The sequence below is a fragment of the Fukomys damarensis genome, unplaced genomic scaffold, assembly GCF_012274545.1.
Source record: "Fukomys damarensis isolate Sample0158 unplaced genomic scaffold, DMR_v1.0_HiC HiC_scaffold_9, whole genome shotgun sequence".
Taxonomy (NCBI): Eukaryota; Metazoa; Chordata; class Mammalia; order Rodentia; family Bathyergidae; genus Fukomys; species Fukomys damarensis.
The window spans coordinates 5,653,952-5,675,570 of NW_022900921.1; the positions used below are offsets into that span (position 1 = coordinate 5,653,952).

A 21,619-nucleotide genomic window follows, 5' to 3' on the forward strand; every position below is an offset into this window, starting at 1 on the left:
TTCTCCTTCAGACTATCTGGTTATGAAGCAAAACAATTATTTTAGCAAGAGACAGCGTGGGGCACACCCATGCCTGCATCATGTTTTTGTCACTGTTTGTATTTTTATTGCATTTATCTTTGAGGTATATCTCTATTTATGGTAAATGAAGTTGATCTTCCAGCTAAGATAGTGGTACCATTCCTTTCAGTGTTGTGTGTGTGTGTGTGTGATTAGCTTTAAAGGGAGGGCACATGCAGGAAGCAGAAATGGACCCCTGCCTGGGGGGTTCTGGCAGGGGGCCAGGTCTGCTGTGCCGTGCCACGGCCCTCCCTCCTCTGCCCTTCCCGCCTGGCTGAATCTTGCCTCTTGTGCCTTTGCTGCTGCCTCTTCCTTGAAGACTCTCAGCTCCCCACAGGGAAACCCTGAGGGATGGAGTGCAGGCTCTAGGTTCCCGGCTGCCTCATTTTAAGCCAAGGCAGCCAACCTCACCGTGGAGTAAGGCTGAGCGGATGTGGTGGGAATGGCCACCCAGGCTGAGCAGATCATGGGAATGCGTCCCTCATCGGAGGCCAGGACCGCATCTCCCGCCCTCTCTGAGCAGCACAGGTCCACATGGTTTCCCATGACTGCTCCCTGCCGTGCTCACGTGACTCTCTGAAGTTGAGGGCACTGCGCGCCCTGGCAGCTCGGGGCCACCTGCCTCACTCCTGAGGCCGTGGGCTGGGAAGGCCCACACCGAGCCGAACCGTGTGACATTTACCTACATCCATCTCTCTGTCCAGATCCACAGATTAGGAGAACAAAAGCCAACTGTTGTTCTCTTTGTTTTGTCTTACTTGCAGTGACCGTGTTATTTTAGTAACCTCAAATATAAGAGAGGGGAGACGATTTCTCAGCTTGACATCTAAAGACCCTGCTAGGTGGCCCATTGTAACTGAGCACTTCTGGTCCCATTTCTCCTAAGAGGAGTCTCAGCACATCCACCTGAAATATGCTAGAAGGACAGACAAGCTTCGGTAAGGGACCAAGAGATGGTGTGAAAAGGGGAGAAGGGGTTGAAAAAAGAACTAAGATGTGTTAGGCACATGGACCGACACCCCAAGATTAATGAAATCATGTACTGCTCACATGTACTAATAATTTTTTTTTAATACAGTGATCAGCTGGGCATGGTGACGCATGCCTTTAATCTCAGCACTTAGGAAGCTGAGGCAGGAGGATCACTGTGAGGTCAGCCTGAACTACAAAGTGAGAAACTGTCTCAAAAAAAAAAAAAGAAGAAGAAGAAAAAAAAGATCCAAACAGTCACACACACATGGTGCCTACCACATGGGACTGTGGGGTGCTAGAATAATGCTAGGAAAATACTACATATGTAATGAACTAGCATAAAAAAACGAATTCTCTGAATAACTGACATTGTAACTAATACAATAACGCTAGGACAATAATATTAGAATGCCATTATTTATACACATGCACAATCTCTTATGCTCTTCCTCCTTTGCACCTGTAACGTCTTGCAATTTAAATTTAGTCGAAGGAGCACCCCGAGGAAGCCTGCACCCCGAGTGTCAGGCTGTGTGCGCAGGTGCGTGCATAAAAGCACCACTCTGTGTGCATTTCTGTGGTCTTAGGTGTCCCTGTGTCTGCGTGTCTGGGTAATCAGGACTAAGACACATGCAGAATCACCCAGGAAGGCGGTTTCTAAGTCATTACTTTTTATTTTGAAAGGTTTGCCAAACTCTCCCCACCACGGAGAGAGAGCTTGCATGATTAATACAAAGCAGCTTTTTCATGAAATGCTTGGAGGTGAACAAGTTCTCAGCCTGTGAGATCCGACCATCCGGTTGACTATGAAGTTTCTCTTGATGAACAGAAGAGGAAATGGGGAAAGAAAAGGTGGAATATGCTAGAAAACTTATGCCAGCCTTCTAAATATGAAAAAAAGCAAAACAAAACAACCAGTTCACCAAACTTCACTTTTTCTGCTTTACGACTTTCTGTGTCTCGCTCTGAATTTTGGCTTTCCTACCTGAAACAGCCTCCCAGCCCCTAGAGCCCCTGAGAAGAAGCCTAAAATCTCCAAAAGAAGTTAGGAGGGAAGAAACCCTGTAGCACACGCTCGTTTATCCCGCAGAGAACTGTTAGCCGCAGCTCCCGTAAATCTCAATAAAGAGCCTGACGGACACAGAAACTGCTCAGCAGAGCGCAGGCGGAAACGGCAAGGAGTGGGGTGCATGCGAGTCTCTGCGTCTTCGGAACGAACCCCCAGACCCTCTCTCAGCCACAGCCCAGGCAAACGGGACCCTCTCCCCGGTTCCACAGGGATCTCTCCCACCGCCGGTCCTCTGCCCCAGAAACACCGTCACCCACATTTCTGTCTGTTACTTCCCTCTGCCCAGCCACCGGGGGAGACCCGGGGCAGCCCAAACCCTGACATAAAATGAACACGAGGTCTGATTCGGTGAATGTTAGCAGAGTGACACAGAAAGTCTGAAGATGCGCTGTGCGAGCAGCAGAATGGAGCGCGTGGATTTTCACCACAGCCAGGAGACCCTGGGCGGCGTTGCAGATGGCAAGAGAAAAGCGGTGTGGCTGTTAGGCGCGAGCTAGAGGCCTCCGGAGTCAAGTTAGGAGTTAGAGTGTCGCGACTTGTTACGATTTCCATGTTTAGCACCGTTAATGTATTCATTTAGATCTATGTTAGCACCTTATCCCCAGGCAGAACGACTGACCATCCAAACATTTTAAACTTTGGGGGGAACAGGAAGGAACAGGTCAAAGAGAGAGAATCCGGTTCTGCGGAAGGAGGCTGGATTTAGATCACAAGATCCTTGTCGATATCCTCTGCAAAGCAAGGAAAGAGACCAAATTTAAAATGAGGCGCTGGGTGGGTGCAGTGCTCCGGCCAAGTCCCACTTCCTGTTTCCTCTCCACAGCTGCCAGTTCCCAGAATAGTGCTTGGCACAGAACAGGGCTAATGCCAGAGGCAGGAGAGGGAAAGGGTCCAGGAGACACCCAACAGATCAAGGCTGAGACAGCCAAACAGGGCCAAGGGGGGACAGACGCACAGACACCCAGAGGCCGGCCACCCTGGGCCGCGGCGTCCACTCACGCTCCTTGATGCCGAAGCAGCCGGCCCACTCCTCCAGGGCGATGTACTTGTCATTGTCCAGGTCACAGGTCTCGAAAAAGCGGGTGGTGCAGTGCTCCATGGGGATGAGGGGTGCGCGCAGCGGGGCCAGCTCGGTGTGGGACAGGTACCTGTGGGGAGGGGAGGCGGCAGTGAGCATGCGTGAGAAAACCACCCCTCCACAATACACACAGAGGAACAGTGGGCCAGTGTGGCCACCCCGTGGCATGGAGGGAAAGATCCTGGGTCTGTCCCTCTCCGCCACAGCCCTGTGGCACCACCCCCACCCCACCCCAGGGACTCTAGGGAACACAGCGGCTTCAGCTTTCTTTCTAGATTCCGGACCTCTCACCCCTACCCAACTCATGGAAGGAACTGTACCACACTTAAACTGGAAGGAACACTCCCTTCTCTGTGCTGGTGGGGAAAGAGGTCCAGGAAGGAGCAGGGACACAAGCAAGGCCACCCTCAGCTCTGAGATGAGGTGGGGGAGGGGGGCGAGCAAATTCCTGTGGGGTCCGGTGGCTCAGCCAGATGGTGCCTTCCCACTTGCTCCTGAAGGGCCTGAGCTTGCAGGCTGCTCCACCTGAGCCCCAGCCCCCTGGAGCTGATGTGTCAAAGCTCTGGCGCTTGCAGACCTAAGGAGGCTTTCAGCCCTGGCCTGAGAGGGCCTCAAAGCTTCCTCTGCCCCATCGCCTCCTTTCACTGCCTACCAGTTCCTTCTGCCTCAGCCTCGACCCCTCACCCTCTGCTCCAGGGATCCGGAAGCCCTGGGGTCCTACCCGTCAATGGGGTGCTGGTCCAGCTGCCCGAACTGCCAGTGCACAGGGAAGATGTACATGTTGTAGTTCTTCTCGAAGTCCCGGGCCAGCAGCTCCACAGGGTGGTCTCCGGCCTCCAAGCGTTTCTCGTTCTCGTGGATCTTCTTCACCTGTGGGGGCAGAGACGCTGGCGACCTGGGGCCCGGGGGAGACTGACCTGGCCAGCCGGGCCCCACTGCCTCCGAAACGCTGAGACGAAGTGACAGGGTGGAGCGGCATTTCATTCCCAGAAGTGGAGGCCCAGGATACTCTCCAAGGTGCCCTCTAGAGCCGCCCACGTTGAAATCGCCCGGGGAGTGTGTGAAATGCAGCTTCCCTGATTCACTAAGGCGGCAGCGAGGCCAGGGAATCTGCATTTCATCAACACTGCCAGGTGCTCGATATGCCTGGTATAGTGTGACAGCCCAGACTCAGAAAGACTATGGGGTTGTTTTGTCTCCGTGCTATCACCGGGCTAAACAAAGGAAGCGGGGTCCCCTTCCCACTCTCCCGGACGTCACAGCCGCTGGGCTTCAGGGCGGAGAGGAGCTGCGTGTGGAAGGGGCGAGGGCTGGGGTTGGATCCCAGCCAGCCTGAGGCCGGCGGGGACCCTGGCAGTGCTGGCGCCTGGGCCTGGCTGGAAAGGACCTGCTTACTTTCAGCTTCTGCTTTTCGGTCAGAAGGTTGTTGTCCTCGTCCCTCTCATACAGGGTCACCAGGACGTTCTTGAGCCAGTCCCGCATGCGCAGGGGGAATTCAGTCAGCTCAGAATCCAGGCAGGGGGGAATGTCTAGGATCCAGAACATGGTGGAGATCAGCCCAGGCCCTGCTATCCCGGCCCGGCCACGTCACCACTGCACGCCCAGGGGTGGGAACGTCCGATCGGTGGCTGCTGCGTCCCAGGCCTTGAGCCTTTCCGGGTGAAAGCGCTGGTGGTGCCCCTGGCAGAGCCTGAGCCCACCCTGGGGAAGACAGAGGCTGAGAGGCGACTGAAGCCAAGGGGCTAAGAATAACCCCCATTCCTAGGCCAGCTTGGCAGCTGCAGCGGGAAAAGAGGAATTGTGAATTCTTCACCCCCGGAATTTCTAAGACGAGGACTCCGGCCTGGCCCTTGGGACCTAGGATCCCGAATGTCACACCGGAAGATTCGACCAGGTCCACTCACTCATCGGAAGTCAGGGTGCCGGGAAGGGACTTGTACCGGGGCCCCCAGGCGGAGCCTCACCAAGCATCCGGGGTGAAGGGCCTGCCGGCGGGGGGCACCAGGGGACGCGGTCCCCTCTGCTGTGGACCTATGCAAAGCCCCCTGTGGGTCAGGGCCACCATCAGTGGGGCAGGAGTTGGAGCGGACCATGTGCTGTGGAGGCCAGCAGGAGCCACATCCCTCCTCCAGCACAGCGCTTTCCGGCTCCGCCCTTCTCCTGTCACCCCTGGGCCCTGTGAGGAGGAGACTAAGGCTAAGTCCAACAAGGACCTTGCGTCCTGCGGCCTGCACACCTGAGGCAGATGAGTGGCTCCCCTCAGCCCCACCTGATGTTGGAATGGCCCAGAGATACAAGGTGTGCTGTCTTGGGGGCGGGGGTAGGTGCTGTCTCAGGTGTCACGAATGACAGGGAGGGTGGCATCTGTGCCAGCTGGGATCCCTGACAACGAGCCACACCGCGCCCTGGTGTCCTGTCCCCCAGGCACCGGCCCCCAGGTTTCTGGGAGGGTGTGGCTGTTGTAGGCCCTGAGGAGGAGGACAGGACCGTGATGGAGAAAAAGGCCTCAGGAGCTGGCGATAGTAAGGAACAGCCTGAGAGAAACTGACGACCATGTCCCGATTGTAAAGCCTTCAAATTCAAATATTTTCAAACACTTGGAAGGCCTAGGCCGAACAGCACGTGCAGTGTTGAAGCAAGGAAGGCCTGGGAACTTGGAGACCAGAAAAGAACGTCCGCATTGTTAGAAAGGCAGTGCGGTGGTCCTGGAAGCCATGAAGAGGCTGCAGAAATCTTCCGGGATCCTGTGCTTCCCCAGTTGCTGAATCCTATCTTATGTCCTGAACCTACTCATAGATAATCATTTCCCCTTGCAAACTGGAACCTGGAAACTCAGAGAGGGGGAGACATTGGCCCAAGATCACACAGCACCGGGTGGCAGAGCTGCTGAGAGGCTGGAGAGGCCAGAGGCCAGACTCACATTTGCAAGGCCCGATGTAGTCCAGGTGGAGTTTGTGGCCCTTCTTGGTGCCCTCCAGGGTGCACTTGGTGGCAAAGAAGTGGCAGGAAGAGTCGAAGGTCTTGTTGTCATTGCTGCACACCTGTGGCCAAGCAGAGGGTGCCCACCTTGATTCCCAGAGCCTCCTGCTGTGCCCCATCCCTGCCCACTTCAAAGACGGGGACACTGAAGGCCAAGCAAGGACGGCAACTTCCCCCCAGTCCCACGGTGAGTTCCTGGCGTGGCTGGGACAAGGATCCACTCTGAGCTCCGGGCCAGTGTCCAGCCCGTGCCGAGAGCCCCAGAGGCTCTCAGAACAAAGGCACAACCGAGTGGAGGGCGGATGTGGGAGACATGTGGACAGGGAGTTCAAGGCGGGGACAGGAAAAGACAAGGGGGACAAAAAACAGCACCGCAGGCCTGGGGCCGTCACCCTTGGGAAGGGCAGCGTGTCCCCCTCGGCTGGGTCCGGGGACTTGGCTGGACAGGAGGCCCTGCACAGTGACAACGCCATGTTTTGTGCTGACTGCCTGCTTTCCTTCCGAGAGGCTGGGGCCTTGGCACCTGCAGGGCCCAGGGAAAACTCCGGGGCCTGGGTCTTGTGGGCTTCTCTGGGCAGACACACCTGGGCAGACACACCTGGGCAGACACACCAGGGCGTGTAGCTGAGGTGAGAGGGAGGTCTGTGCGACTTCCACTCAAGGGAGGGAGGGAACAAGCAGAGATTGCTCGGAATCCGCCAGTGCATCTTCCCCTTGGGATCCGGCTATGTATCCTTACGAAGGGTGCAGAACTTAGCTCTGAGTACAGCTGCACTTAGAGTCCTTGGAGTCCCAGCTCGTATTTATTTAGTGATACTCACGCATCACTGCAAAGGGAAAATCGCTGGATACTGGTGACCAGGATACAGAGGTGGGAGTCACGGGAGGGGAGAGTTAACAACAAATGATGCAGAAATTTGGAACCCAGGAGCTCTTATCTTGCGGAGAGATTGAGGAAGACACTGAATGGGAGGCTGTGGGAAGGAGGCGGGTACCAGATTTGCTGCCCTAATTGGGCACAGTGGTTGACATGAGCGGGTATACAGAAAGTATCTACTTCAGTTGGATGATTGGATGGGTGGGTGGATGGGCAGATACTGGAGACAGGATAGACACATATGAGAGATAATTTGAAAACATGTGGCACTTATTGGTACTCATTAGGTAACAGGTATTAACAAATCCCCACAACAGTCCTAGCATTTAAGGACTATTTTTACCGCCTCTTTGGACATGAGAAAATTGACACCTGGAAAGTCAGGCACCTAGCTAAGATTGTACAGCTAACCAGCGACGGAGAAGAGGTTTGAAGGGAACCCTCAATCTGAGCCAGAACCCTCAGTTTTGGACGTCATACCCTGCTAAACTCCAGAGAACGGAGTCTCAGATGACAATGTAGTGAGTCTGGCACAGAGCCGGGAATTCTAGAGTCCCAAGAGCCAGAGTCCAGCGTAGAGCTTGGAACCTAACAGTTCCTCTTCCAGTCTCGTGGGTGGCTGAGAGACAGAGTCAGGCAGAGCCTCGTCTTTCTCGGCACCACTTTTCTGCTGTGACTGGGTCTAGCAAGGGAACTGCTGAGCCTGGAGTTGCCCCGAAGAGCCACCGAACCCATAGTGATCTGGGCAGACACACTGTACTCTTAAGGCCCCAGTCCCTCAGCCCAGGGAAGGAGAACCCTTTCGAGTCGAGGAACCAAACTGCAACCCGAAGCCCACTTATTTATCACAAAGCACCAACGCTTCAGGTAAACCCGAACAATGAGGTTTTAGTTTAGAAGAAACAGCTTGTAGCCTCGGATCGCGTGCCGACGGAGGGCTGTGCGCCCCCTGCTGTTCACACGCCATAGGCTGGCGACCTCGTCAGAGCTCTCACCTTCTCAAACTCGCCGGCGGGGGCGGGGCAGGTGGTGGGGTCCTGGCACACGCACATGGGGGTGTTGTTCTCATCCAGCTCGCACACCTTGCCGTGCTTGCAGTGGTGGTTCTGGCAAGGGTCTGCTGAGTCACAGGGCACAGGGTTAGCACACCCAGGCCAGCACAGCCGCTCAAGCTGGCCCAGCAGCCTCGGCTGGAGCCCCCCTCTGGGGTCTGGCCATCCCCCCTGCACTCCCACTGAGCCTAGCAATCAGCATTTTGGGGGGGCAGTTGACTCAGTCTAGGATTAGAGTTCAAGCTAAGGTCAGGACCCGGCATTTGTGCAGAGCTAGAAGCTCGGTCTGGGACCCAGAAATCCCAGATGCCATCGCATGGATGCCCCGGGGACATTTTCTCCCTTCTCAGGTGAGCCATTCAGGGCCGCATTTCTGGAATCTTGAGCAGACTTTCTAGAGTGGCTCAGAAAGTTGGCTGTTGTCATAGCTCCGGGGAGCTGCGAGTCCAACAAAACACACTCGAGGGTCCCCAGAGGAAAAGGAAGAGCAGCCTGGGGCCCACCCCGGACAACAGATCCCAGCTGTGCCTGGTAAACACCGGATGGGGTGGGAGTGGAGCGGGGAGGGAATGTGACTCTCCTCGAACAAAGCACTCCTGTGCCAAGCCCGGTACGGACGCCCCTGAGTTACCCCTGGGGACCGGGCTCGCGTTGGTGTTTCCTCCTGACGCTCGGCTCTGGATCCTGTAAGTGTCCTGTACTAAGACCTGCTCTGCAGGCACCTAGTCCCTTTGTCTTGCAGCCCTCCCAAGGCCCCTGGGGCAAGCATCTGCCATTCCATCCTTCTCAGTTTGAGGTGGGGAGACCTACGCTCAGAGCAGCTGCACAAGCTGCCCCAGAGAAGCCGGGTGCAGACCTTGGTCAGTTTGCCTGCAGAGCCTCGCTCTCCACACCTTGGTACAGATGCCATGCCTGACCGCCTCTCCCTGTGACACCACCTCCACGGGCGGCGCTGTGAGTTACGTCAGGTTTGATTTCCCCACAGCCTTCGTTCCTGGGCTGAGTCTAGCTCAGCTAAGTGCAAGAGCATGGAAACTCCTGACCTCTGTCCCCAGAGATGCTTCTAAGGACTGAGCCAGAGGCCACGGGAGAGCTCTGTGACCAGCTGTGACCAGTGACCCCGGCGGGAATGTGGAACTCGTCTGTGAGCAGGGCCAAGAGCGGCAGGGGAGAAGGACATGTCCAGCCCAGGGACTTCCTTTCTGGCCACTCACAGTACGGAGGCCCTGGCTATAAATGGATCTTTTCCAGGGACTGCGTGCCCGAGAGCATTCCTAGCCTCCCAGTCAGAGCAGCCTCTCCCCACAGCCCCTGAGCGGCCCACCCTATACTTCCATGGGCAGGAACCTCAGAGGCCTCGTCAGGCCCCAGCCTAGGCAGCCGAGAGTCACAGTCACAGGAAGGGACCTACTTTCAGCCACCACCTCCTCGACGGTTTCCTCAGTGCCGTCTTCAAATTCTCCAACTTCTACCTGGACAGGGTTGGCACCCACAGGGACCTGAAACAGAAGAAAAAGAATGAGTCCAGGGCTCCCTGCCTCTTTCCCAGACCTGCAGAAGGGACCGAGGGAGAGGGGCTCCTCCTGAACGTTCAGGTACAACTAAGAAACGGTGAGGGACAAGATGGAAACGTGGGCAAGGCCCAGGTCACAGAGCAAAAGCCAAGCTGGAGACTTTAGATTTCATCCTATATTTATTGTTGTTCATCTTTTAATTAATTTACAAAGTGAATTTAGTATTAACCTTCTATTAAGTGTTAATAGTGCCTTGGAATTCTCTTGAGATGCCCTGGAGGGCACCAAAGATCTCAGGGCAAGAAAGGATGACAAAGCCAGGCACGGTACCCGCCTGTAATTCCAGCATGCTGAGAAGCTGAGGCAGGATGTCAGAGCCCAGTCTGGGCAGCTTGGCAAGACTGTGTCTCAAAATAAGGAAACATTTGAAAAGGGCTGGGGATATAGCTCAGTGCAAAAGCCCTGCCTGGCTTCAATCTCCTCTACTTCAAAAGAGAAAAAAAAAGAAAAGAGGAGGGGAGGGGGGCCAGAAAAAGGTCCCAAGGCCTCTACCCGTGCTGTGCAACCTAAGCAGAACCCTTTCTTATGTTTTCTATAAGGAGAAATTTGGGGTGATCTTGAAAGAAAAAATGAAAAATAAAGTATCTGAAAGGACAGCTCTGACCGCAGCGTTCTGTTTAAGGTCTGAGACACAGCAGTAGGTGTGTGTGTGTGGGGGGGTACTTGGGATTTCCAGGGGCACGTGTGTGCACACGAGCAAACACCCCAGGTAAATGCCCACAAGACCTGTCTGGATCGACCAGGGAAGGGACGAGTGCAGAGGGGACGGGGCTGGGCCTCCTTCCACTTTCCACATCACCTACCTCCGCCACCTCGGCCACGGTTTCCTCTACCACCTCCGTCTCATCAGGTAGGGCTTCCTGCTGCTGCTGGAAAGAGACAGCGGGGTGCAGCGAGGTCAGATTCACCTCTAAAATGACCCTGAGCTGCGACACACGCTGGGGGCGTGGGGGGCACGGGAGAGCAGCCGGCTGGAAATTCCCAAGGCTGCACCCCAGGGACCGCCATGCTGGGAACTGGGCCAAGAAGCCAGGGAGCCTGGAGCAGCTCCGCTTTTCAATGTTTGATATACATATATTCGCTATTTTATATATTTTCTATAGGCGTGGTCTCGGGATACGAACACCTTTGGCACAGGTTCATTCAGATGACACGTCAGAGCCTGTCCAATAGCTACAGCTCCCCGGACCCCTGGAGCTGCCCTTTCTAGTTCTCTCGAAGGTCTGCGATGTTAGAATCTAGGCAGCCCGTCTACGGTTTAGCCCGCAAAGCACGCCTACTTTTTCGAACACCTGTAAGTCTGAAAACCACCGCTTCAGATCACCCCCCACTTCGTACTGACGGGAGCACTGACAGCCAGAGGGGATGAACTGTGGCTTTAATCAATGCTGAGTCCTCCCCATAGTGTGACACAATGATTATTCTTCCCATTAGCCAGTTCCGTGCGCCGTTTCAACTTAAGAGTAGAAAGATGCGAGTCAGCAGGGGCTGCTCCTAACGTTAAGGCCAACCTTGCCAAATCTTTTGTTGAAATCTGCCAGTCTGAGGAAGACAGCCTGGGTCTGCCACCCGCCTCCCAGGAAAAGGACGAGGAGGGAATCCCAGGTTGAAAGAAGCCCCTGGGGGTGTCTGCCCCGTCTGCCTCCTCCACTCCTGGGCTCGGCCTGCAGACTGGCTTTAGTTAGCCATCCTGTGCTGCTGAACACCCCCCTGGGAGTGACGGGCCCCAGTCTGTCTGTCCATGGGGGTGGGTGCCTCATTCTCCCCAGGCCAACAAGCAGGTCAAGGACCTGCACTCGGCCAGTCTGGCGCTCTTTAATTTTTTTTTAATCTTCTTGGCACATTTTCTCAAGATATGAAAACTGCTGAAGCTGATTCATTTGGGCGGCAGCACTTCAGGGACAGCCCAGTAGCTGTTCCTGCCCAGATCCAGCAGCTGCCCTTTTCCAGTGGTCCCAAGAGTCTTTGCTGTTACAAATTATGCCTGCATCTCCACCCTGCCACCCAGCAAGGTCAGACTGGAGTCTCTTGCTTGCAAACCAAATCATGTCACGCAGTCTAACCCCTCCGCTCTGTGGGGCTGGATTCTCTTCCAAGACCCTTCCCACCTGCCTCCCCCCATCCCTGACCTCTTCTTGATTTCCTCACAGGACAAAGAGGCCACTTCCTAGTGCATCGCTGGAAGGTCTGACTGCTACAAAGTTCCTTTTCCAGTCTTCTCTGGAACTTCTGCCCAGTGGACCTTATTCCAAATTTTCTCCTGATCTTATTGGCTTAAGAAGAACTATTCATTTAAAAAAAAAAAAAAAGATAACTAATTCGAGATGGGGAAATTCCTGTCCCCTCTCAGCACCCAGGGTTGGCAGATTCAGAAGCCCTAGAGCTGGCAACAGAAGGTGAGACCTTGTAAGGACAGGGATCTCCAGGTACTTACGGGGGCCGCCAAGGCCCTTCCGGCCAGGCAAAGGAAGAAGAAGATCCAGGCCCTCATGGTGCTGGGAACCCTGTAGGGAGGAGAGATGGAGACGGTGAGGGAGGCTTCCTGCAGGGTCCCTTCCGAGCTCCTGAGGCTCACAGGGTGATTTTGGAGGGCACCTGTCCAGCCACGGGGAAAGACAGGAGAGGAAGTGTTTCCACTCGATGTTTGCTCAAATCTGACTATATGAGGAGAAAGTGCCTGCTCAGGGCTAGCGGTGCTGCCCTCATGTCCTCCTCCCTAACAGAGAGAGCAGCCCTCCGGCTCAGGCTGCTGCAGGAAACTGGATCCAGCTGCAGCTGAATGAAGCCGTTTTGTTTTCTTTGTGTTCATTTTTACAGTTTCCTTCTATTTAGCACAAGGTGCAGAGTTTTCCGCTTATAGTAACAATAGAAAAAATTTTTTTTTAATTTTTTAAAATTTATTTCCCGGTAGTAGGGATTGAACATAGGACATTCACACTGAGCTACCTCCCCAAGCCCCATCCTCCTTTTTTAAAATTTTGAGACAGAGTTGCATTAAATAGCTCTGTTGCCCAGACTGGGCTCAAACTCGCAATCCTGCTGTGCCGCACTCCCCAAGTGAGGTATGTGCTACCAATTCTGGGTTAATTCTTCTTTCTAAATACATTTATTTAGGTTTTTAAAAAGTGATTCAGTTAGGGCTTGGGATTTAGTTCAGTGGCACTGAGCCTGCCTCACAGCCACAGGGTTTGGAGTTCGATCCCTGGTACTGGGGGGAAAAAAGTGATTCAGGGAAAGTAATGGGCAAATAAATCAAATTCGGGCAATGCTTAATTAAGAGCTCTTGGATCCTTCGTGTTCGAAGGTTATTTTTCCCTACTCTCTAACTCTCTTCCTCCTCCCCTGCCGTTCTCCCCACTCCCTCTATAGAGGGAGAAGGGAATCAGTCAGCAACCTCTTGGCAGTTTGAGCCAATGAGATCCACACTTCAACAACAGTCTTGGCGTGTGACTGTGGAAATTTGTGCATGGCCATTTCTTTCTCCACTCTACCCAGAAGGGACAGCACTTCTTGGGTCCTCCGGGGAAACTACTGAATATTTCCAACACACGGCAGAGAAGATATTGGCTGAGATCTAGAAGAGGTTCCCCCCGCCTGGACCCGATCTCCAGACAAGCTCTAGACTCTAAGGCTCACGACCGTATGGGATCTTAGGTCAGATCTCCTCTGATGATTCAATACCAACACGGCATCCCCGCTAGAGGAGCTGAGATAGGCAGGCATTTTACTGCTCACGCTGACTGAACAGACTTCCGCTTCCAGATAGCTTTCGCGAGCTCTTCCTTACATGGATCCAAACAGGCCTCTCAAATGTCTCGTCTATGTTCTTTCTCTTTCTTCAGTCACCTAGAGCAAGCCTACTCCTCCTGCCCCACTTTCTGTCAAAGACAGCAGGCACAGTGTCTTCTCTTTTGTCCCCCAAAACTTCCACATCAGGCTCATCGTCCCTGGTTCCTTCCAAGACTTTGCAGCTAGCCAAGCACAGAGGCATCAAGGAAAAAAGCACTGGGCTGGGGATTCAATGTTAGGGGTTCTTGTTCCCCTCATTAAAGTCTCAGTGACTAAATACTGTATGTTGGTTCCCCATGTCGATTGAGAGGGTCGGACTAGGTGACTTTACAGGCGCTGACTGGGTCCTTCAAATGCTCTCCCAATATTACGGGCAACGCTAGGTGTAGCACAGCAGTAGAGCACGGGCTTAGCATGCACAGGACCCTAAGTTCAATCCTCAGCACCAAAAAACACCACAACGCTCACAGGAACACATTTATCTTGGCACATGTCCCCTCCTCGGTGTGCCCCACCTTCCCTTGGACATCGGGAGTGGGCTGCAGTAGCGGCCTTTTATCGGGCTAGCTGGGACACAAGACCTCGGCCCCTGCTCACGGAGGGCGAATGAAGTAAAACCAACAGGAACTTAAAGGAACTGAGGCGGGAGGTGGCACTGCTCCGAGATGGCCGCGACTCCAGAGGAGTCCAAGAGCTTTCTGGAATGTCCTTCGTCTCACACAGTTGCTCACTTGTCTCCCTCCAGGCTCAAGTGGAAATAACCCCCACCTCCTCGCTTCTCCATTTGGAAGACACAAGCTAAACAACTGCTTTGGAACCTATGAGGAACCATCAATGAGGGACCTGTCTGAGACTGTGAAGGATCCAAGAGAAACAGCAGGTGGTGGGGGAAAGTCCCTTGTCTGGGACACAGTGGCAGAGAAGTTACATCAGTGGAGGGAGAGCCCAGGCAGACTGGAAACAGAATAAGCTTCAGTTTAGGGAGCAGGCAAGACAGACACTCCCCACATCTGTGTCTCTCATCTGAGCGGAAGAAGCCATGACCCGGAAAGGCGGGTCCAAGTCCCACCTTCCTGTGAGGGCTGTGAGGCAGAGCGCAGAAGCACTTGCCCACAGACAGGTAGTGCCCAGGCCCCTCCACCCCAACTGCCTCCCCTCGAGGGGGCCATGCTCAGAAAGGGGTGGGTGAGGGAATGTTAAGAGCAAAACGCACAGCCGGGCGTGGTGGCACACGCTTGTAATCCCTGCATTCAGGAGGCTGAGGCAGGAGGATCGCTGTGGCTTCGGGACCAGTCGCGATCATTCAAGAGAAACAGCAGGTGGTGGGGGAAAGTCCCTTGTCTGGGACACAGTGGCAGAGAAGTTACATCAGTGGAGGGAGAGCCCAGGCAGACTGGAAACAGAATAAGCTTCAGTTTAGGGAGCAGGCAAGACAGACACTCCCCACATCTGTGTCTCTCATCTGAGCGGAAGAAGCCATGACCCGGAAAGGCGGGTCCAAGTCCCACCTTCCTGTGAGGGCTGTGAGGCAGAGCGCAGAAGCACTTGCCCACAGACAGGTAGTGCCCAGGCCCCTCCACCCCAACTGCCTCCCCTCGAGGGGGCCATGCTCAGAAAGGGGTGGGTGAGGGAATGTTAAGAGCAAAACGCACAGCCGGGCGTGGTGGCACACGCTTGTAATCCCTGCATTCAGGAGGCTGAGGCAGGAGGATCGCTGTGACTTCGAGACCAGCCTGGGCTACATAGTGAGTTCCAGGTCAGTCTCAACGACATAGTGAGACTCTGTCCCAAAAAAAACCCCAAAAAAGAACAGAATGCAGTGTCTTAGAGAAGGAGCTGCTTTCTGTAGTTCATTATCCGCCCAGTGCCACACCACCAATTCAGAATGCTTGTCCTCAGGTGCTAGGCAGAGAGGGAAGGGAAGCTGCTGGGCCGTCCTGGACATTCCCCGCTATATTCCCGCATACCCACCAGATACCTCTCCGATGTTCCCTAAAACACTACTGGCCAAAGCAGCTGGGACCATCCAACCTGTACAGCCGGTGGGGTGCAACAGTCGCCCCCAGCTAGGCAGCACAGGGCCAAAAGCCAGCATCGGGACTCCCAGCTGTGGTCTTCTGGGCACCAGACCTAGACCTAGCGCGTCCAGGGACCGTGCCAACCCCTCCATACAAACCAGTAGCACGTGCGAACCCCCCTCGTGCCTCGCGTTGGACGGCCGTGCATGTATTTATTCATCCAGAGAGGCTTCCTGACCCGGCGCCCCACTGAGGTCTGACAGCACTGACCAGGAGACGGCGCCCAGAGAGGAATGAGTGACAGCCAACGCCCGCCTGCAGGGGCCCCGCTCGGTGAGGACCTGGCGTCCACCCTGCGTGCCGGCGTGTTCCTCACCTGTGTGTTGTTGCCCTTGGCGTCCACTCCCTCGCAGGAGGTCACCTAATGAGCCCAGGCGGCCTGCGCTGGCCCACAGTGCTGGAGGAAAATGCCCTGGGAGGGGGTGTTTCCTTTGGCTTGGTGGCCATGACATGCAGACACCGCACCCCCGCAGCTTCTGCCCCGTACACCGAGTGCCTTCCTCGCCTTTATTTGCTCTGGAGACTGCTGAAAACCCGTACTTGGCTGCCAGCAGGACCCAAGCCGGAGGTCACTTCTCACCCTTTAGAAGGACTCCCGGGATGGAAAAGTACAGCCAGGCCCTCGAATCATAAAGGGCCTCCTTTGGGCTCTCCTGGGACACTGAAAAGCCACTGCGGGTCAGAACGGAGGACTCTCAGAATCACAGAATTTCGGTCTACGCAACTCAGAAAAAAATAAAAGAACGAACGATACTTTCAGACGTGAAGCACAGAATCTGTTACGATTGTTAACTGCAGTGGAAGCGGCTATGGAGGAATATGCAGTCCGAAGGGTTCTTCATATTCTAGGTCCCCCGAGTCCAACATGGCAGCCACTGGCCACATACGACTGCAGGACCCTTGAAATGTTGCCAGAAGAATGGGTTTTTTTAACTGTTTCATTTTAATTCATTCAAATCCAAATAGCCACGCACAGCCAGATGGCTACCGAAGCAGACAGATGGTTATAACGACAGTGTAGCATTAAAGGGAGCTCACTGTCCCTGCCACCTTGCGTGACCTTCAGAAACTGACTTTGCTCCGTGAGGCTCCTCCAGCTGTAAAATGGAAAGAACAGCCACCCTGAAAGGCTCGCTGGTGATTTACAGGAGGGAAGACAAGTGGAGAGGTAAGGGAAGCAATGCATCAGAAGAACATCTTAGAACCCCAAGTGTCCCAGCCCCCATCCCTTTTAAGAATCGAGGACGAAATCCCAGGGTTTTGACTGCAGGCCTAGGGGAAGGGGGTGAGGGGTGGACCAAAGAGGGCACTGCCCCGATGCCTTCAGGGAGGCCAGCCGGGCCGGCCCAGCCCAGCGGCTGGCTTCTCAGTGAGGTGCTGAGTGCTGACGCAAGTCAAGTGTCTCCCTCCCACAGCTTGCCCTGGAAACAAGGTTCCAAAACTCCACACTACTGGTAAACAAGCCCAGAAGGAGGAAAACAAGCATGCAGGAAGCCATGTGCCAGGAGCCAGGACTGCAGGAGCCAGGGTTAGCACGGGGGGAATGGGCAGGGGTCCCACAGGGGTCAGGTGCAGCCAGTGTGGCCCGCGTGACAACACTCCCCGGGTCCAACACAGACATCCAAGGCCACTTATGACACGGCAGTCAGGGGTCCTGACGCCACGTCCTGGAGCCAGTCAGCACTGCCCCCAGACACCGAGGGAACCTCCGCTCCCCCGGCTGCCTGTACAATGGGGAGGCTGTGCTACCCTTCAGTTACATAAGGCAGACATTCCTCTCTCAAGCCTCCCACAGCTGAAGTCACCCGCGCTGGTATAAACACGGCAATGTTCAATAAACAAGCTTGAAATTAAAAAAGCAAAAGTAGGTACAGTTGGGCATGGTGGTGCACTTCTGTGATCCCAGTACGGCGGGGGCTGAGGCAGGAGGATCACTAGTGCCAGGCCAGCCTGGGCTACACGGGGAGACTGTGTCAAAACAAGCAAACAAACACAACACGAAACAAAAGTAGCGTTGGGGGCTGGGAGTTCTACATACATGGAACCTGAGGCACCTGGAACGTCTCTAGGTTCTTCTAGAAACAGCTGGAAACTCAGGCACAGTCGTTCTTAAGGTCCCTGTCAACTCACTGTGTCACCCTACCTGGCCTAGAACTTGTGATCCTCCTGCCTCAGCCCTCTATGTGCTGGGATTGCAGGCTCGCTCTTATATCCTGAGTCAGCTGAGGCAGAAGGGGTTTGAAGAGTCGCCTCTCCCAACTTTTGCCTTGACTCCCCGACTTCTAACATTTCTTGCTGGGAGGGAAGAAGAGCAAAGCGAAATGCGAACACCAAGCAGAGGCCCTGTGGGGACTGGGGGCGCAGCTCCAGAGTCTGAGACTGGAATCAGCTGTCTGAGATGCCATAAATTCTCCCGAGATGCCACGTGTCACTGCGGCTAACTGGGTGCCTGGCTGCGGACGGCCTCCTTGGCGCCCTCTAGGGGCCACTGCCACGTCAGGGTGACCACAATTGGAGGGAATAAGAAATGGGCTGCGTGGCAGGGAAGAACCGGAGCATCCAGACAGCAGACACTTGGCGCCTACGCCTCCTCTTCCCCCTTCCCCCCCGAACTGTGGAGTGGCATCAGAATCCCCACCGCGGTCTGCCAGCCACTCCCAAGGAATTGGCGCTGCCAGGCCCGTTATTTTAGAGACAACGAACTCAGAGCTCAGAGAGGGATAATAACCCGCTCCAGGTCACACAGCCAGCTGGTGTCTGAACTGAGCTCCAGACTTCAGAACTGCTAGGTGCCTGCCTTGCTTTTTCCAGTCATCCGATAGCCTGGATCCTAATGCCATGGCCGGCACTGGGTGGCCTGGATGGATTCCTAGGTGAGCGGGGTTAACACCAGTCTCTGAAAAGACCCCGCTGTCGCTGTGCGTACCCCTCCCCGGCCACATCGCGGTATGAGGCTTGACTGGCGAGGGCAGAGCGGTCCCCAGCCAGGGAGGAGACCGCTCTTCTGAATCATTCCGTCAAGTCCCTACTTGCTGGTGCTGGCTTCACGCTTGAGGCTGGGAAGGCGGGGAGGACCCAGGCTCTGAATGTCAAGAAGAGGTGGCTTCCCCGATCCCCGGGGCCGTCAGGAAACCTCCGTCTCTCCCATGATGATGGAGGTCAGGGAGGGAGCTTGCGGCCAGCAAATGAGCCCCTTATCAGCCACATTTGCTGGGCCTTGGGGGATGATGGCGTTGCCATGGGGCTGGGACAGAGCCCTGAAGAGGGGAGAGGAAGTGCTGCCAGTCACGTGATACCCACAGGACGGGAGCCCCAAGGAGGACCGGAGTGGGGCCTGCTCCAGACCCAGCTGGGGGGTGGGGAAACAGGGCAGGGCTCCAACCCCTGCCTGGAGGTGGGACTGCTCCATCACCAGCTGCCTAGGGGACTCAAGGGAGTTATTTTCCCTTCCTGAGAAAGCAGCCTCTAGGTTCTAGGGTCGCAGGCCTGCAGGGCTGGAAGAGTGTGTGCAGACCACCCTTAGGCCTCCCCTTTAACAGACGGGGAAAGTGAGCCCAGAGAAGGGCAGCGCCTTTCCCAAGGTCACACACTTCTGTTCATACCCGCAGCCAAAGTTCTTTCTACAAGATACTAGAGGGAAATACACGAGGAGTTCTGCAAATCAGAATGAATTTAAACCAGGTATGGTGGTGCACGCCTGTAATCCCAGTACATGGGAGGCTGAGGCAGGAGGATCTCCTTGAGTTCAGGGCCAGTCTGGGCTACATAGTGAGTTCGAGGCTAGCATGAACTATACAGCAAGACCCTGTCTTGAAAACAAAACCAACAGGGCCAGGGATGTAGCTCAGTGGCACTGTGCCTCCCAAGTCCAAAGTCCTGAGTTCGTACCAAGAAAGACAAAAACAAAACCAAAAACCTCAAATGATATAACATGATGTTTAAAAAACTTGCTTCTTGGTGCTTTTAATAAAGGAAAGTTTTGTTTGTCTGTTTTTGGTACCGGGGATCAAACTCGGGTTTTTGCGTTTGCAAGGCAGGCGGCGGAACCACTGAGCTAAATCCCCGGCCCTAAAAAGGAAAGTTTATATGACACACATACACATACAGTGTTGCAGGCAGCAGAGGGGGGAAAAAATCAAACTGATTTCACCGGCTCTTTGGATACCGGGAATTGATTAGTTCTAAGAGCTTCGCGAGGAAGGAAGCCCTAGGTTTGCAAGGCGGTTAGCTGGGCGCTACCCCACATCTCCCTGCCCTGTCTGGAGGGGCCGCTGGGCCTTCTTTAGCAGACCTCGGAACGCAGCCGGCTCAGCTCGAGGTTGGACGCAGCTTCCCAGCAGGAAGAACAAAAGCCTCCGGCTTCATTCTTCCGCTTCGGGGAGTTTATCCAAGGCCCGGGCTTCCCGGGGTGCGTGGGGATCAGGAAGACGGGGCCCAGGGTGGTCGCTGTCCTCGTGCTTGGAGGTGGGGAGCTCGGATAGAGCCTGAGGTTCCCTCCCAGTTCCCAGCCGCCCCTCCCAAGCGGCCGGCGGAGACCCTGAAAAGGGTTACCGTGGCAACCCGCATTCCTCGGAGCTCGAGTCACCGCGGAGAAGAGCCTTTGGTGGGAGGGGCTTGGAGGAAGTTAGAAAAGTTGATCCCTTCTCCAGGCTCCCTTCGCCCCCCTCCCCCAGCGCCCCGCTGGGTCGATGTGGCGGCTGACGGCCGCTGGTTAACTCTCTCCTCCCCAGGCCACTCCCATTGTGACTTTGTTCCTGGCCCACACAGATCTGTTTCCTTCCCCACTGATGCCCCCAGGGTGTCCTCAGCCACTTCCGGGGAGAGCTGTCCCTCTGGAAATATCTCAGGCCTGAGAGCGGTGCACACCTCTCTGTCTGTCTCCCTGTGTCCGTTGCTGTCTTCACCGCGCACAGTTTTCAGGAAGTTTGTGGATGGTGTTGAGAGACCTTCTTGAAACATCGTCGGAGGACACCAGGACCCCCACAGACCAATCCTCCTACTTTACAGAGGGAGGAGGAAGATCGGGGTGTCGCTCACCTAAGATCACCCCTAAACAGCCTGCCCCCCTTTCCAGCCTAGCACCAGCGCTCAGAGGGTTCAGGAATTGAACCCTAGCGAATTACTGGGGAAAGGACCATCTCTAACGCAAACCCGGTCCTTCACTGAAGAAAGTGCCTGCCTCTTGGCTCCCTCTTTCCCACTCTGGTGACTCATCCCGGCACCCTCTCTCCGAGTGTCCTTCAGGGCACAGGAGTCCAGTCCACACCTCAGAGTAACCAGGGAGGGTGGAGGAGGCTGCGGAGAGACTGGCGCAGACGACCACAGTTGTCCCCACAGATGCCCTTGCTGCCCCAGAGTGTGCACTTTGTTGAATCGGGTGTGGAAGGGTCCCGGGGGTGCCCTGGAAGGGCTCCGTCTTCCCTCCCCCACCCCACAGTTTTCTCTGGGGAGCTCCTGTGTTGACCGCCCCAGGAAGCTGGGTGGGAGGAATGGTCTCCCCAAGACTGGCTGTGCCACCGTGCAGAGAAGTCAGAAGGCAGGAGGAAAACGAGGGCTGAGCACTGGCGAGGGAAAAGCCTCCCCTCTGCCTTCCAGAGGGCATCATCTGTCTTAGAAAACAGAGGCCTGACCTGGGCCGAGTGTAGAAGGTTCGTTCCCAGGACAGGACAGCCTGGCGGGCAGGGGCCAGCCCCTGCTGCAGCTGTGACAGGGATGGGGTTCCCAGAGGGGAGGAGACCGCCCCATTCCCCAAATGGGCAGAGAGGACAGTCAGGGAGCCCGTGAGTCCAGGGAGATGAGAGGAGAGACTGAGATCCCCCCGGAGACTAGGTGGGATTACTCTCTGCAGACCTAAGGGACAAGAGACCTCCTGTGAGGCCGCTCCTGGAAAGCAACAGGCGACAGGCGGGCCGGTCAGTGACCACGTCCTTCGGGGAGCCCTAAGGGATGGAGATGTAGAGCGGCCCTCCCTCCTGGGGACGCCGGCTGTACCTACCTTGGAGGAAGGAGGCGGCGGCTGGGCAGAACGGTCCGGGCGGTCTGGCGGTCCGCAGGAAAGTGGAGGGGTTTAGAAACAGGCGACAGGAAGGAG

The 21,619-nt window shown here is 55.3% G+C and overlaps 1 protein-coding gene across 5 annotated transcripts; it reads right to left on the bottom strand.

The window, feature by feature from the left end:
* Positions 1–1,684: 1,684 nt before the first annotated feature.
* Positions 1,685–21,613, bottom strand: Sparc (secreted protein acidic and cysteine rich). Of its 5 annotated transcripts, none has more exons than XM_033761578.1 (10): positions 15,845–15,957; positions 12,096–12,165; positions 10,465–10,530; positions 9,499–9,586; positions 8,031–8,155; positions 6,100–6,220; positions 4,575–4,708; positions 3,901–4,049; positions 3,101–3,249; positions 1,685–2,832 (listed from the first exon to the last, which is right to left on the bottom strand). In XM_033761578.1, exons 2-10 carry the CDS (start codon positions 12,150–12,152, stop codon positions 2,804–2,806), a joined length of 918 nt encoding a protein of 305 aa, XP_033617469.1. In that variant the 5' UTR covers positions 12,153–12,165; positions 15,845–15,957; the 3' UTR covers positions 1,685–2,803. The 5 variants fall into 5 exon arrangements, with proteins under 5 accessions (XP_033617469.1, XP_033617468.1, XP_033617467.1 ...); XM_010639704.3 differs by lacking the exon at positions 15,845–15,957 and adding an exon at positions 21,524–21,613 and having other exon boundaries at positions 1,691–2,832; XM_033761577.1 differs by lacking the exon at positions 15,845–15,957 and having other exon boundaries at positions 8,031–8,152; positions 10,465–10,527.
* Between the last annotated feature and the right edge of the window lie 6 nt (positions 21,614–21,619).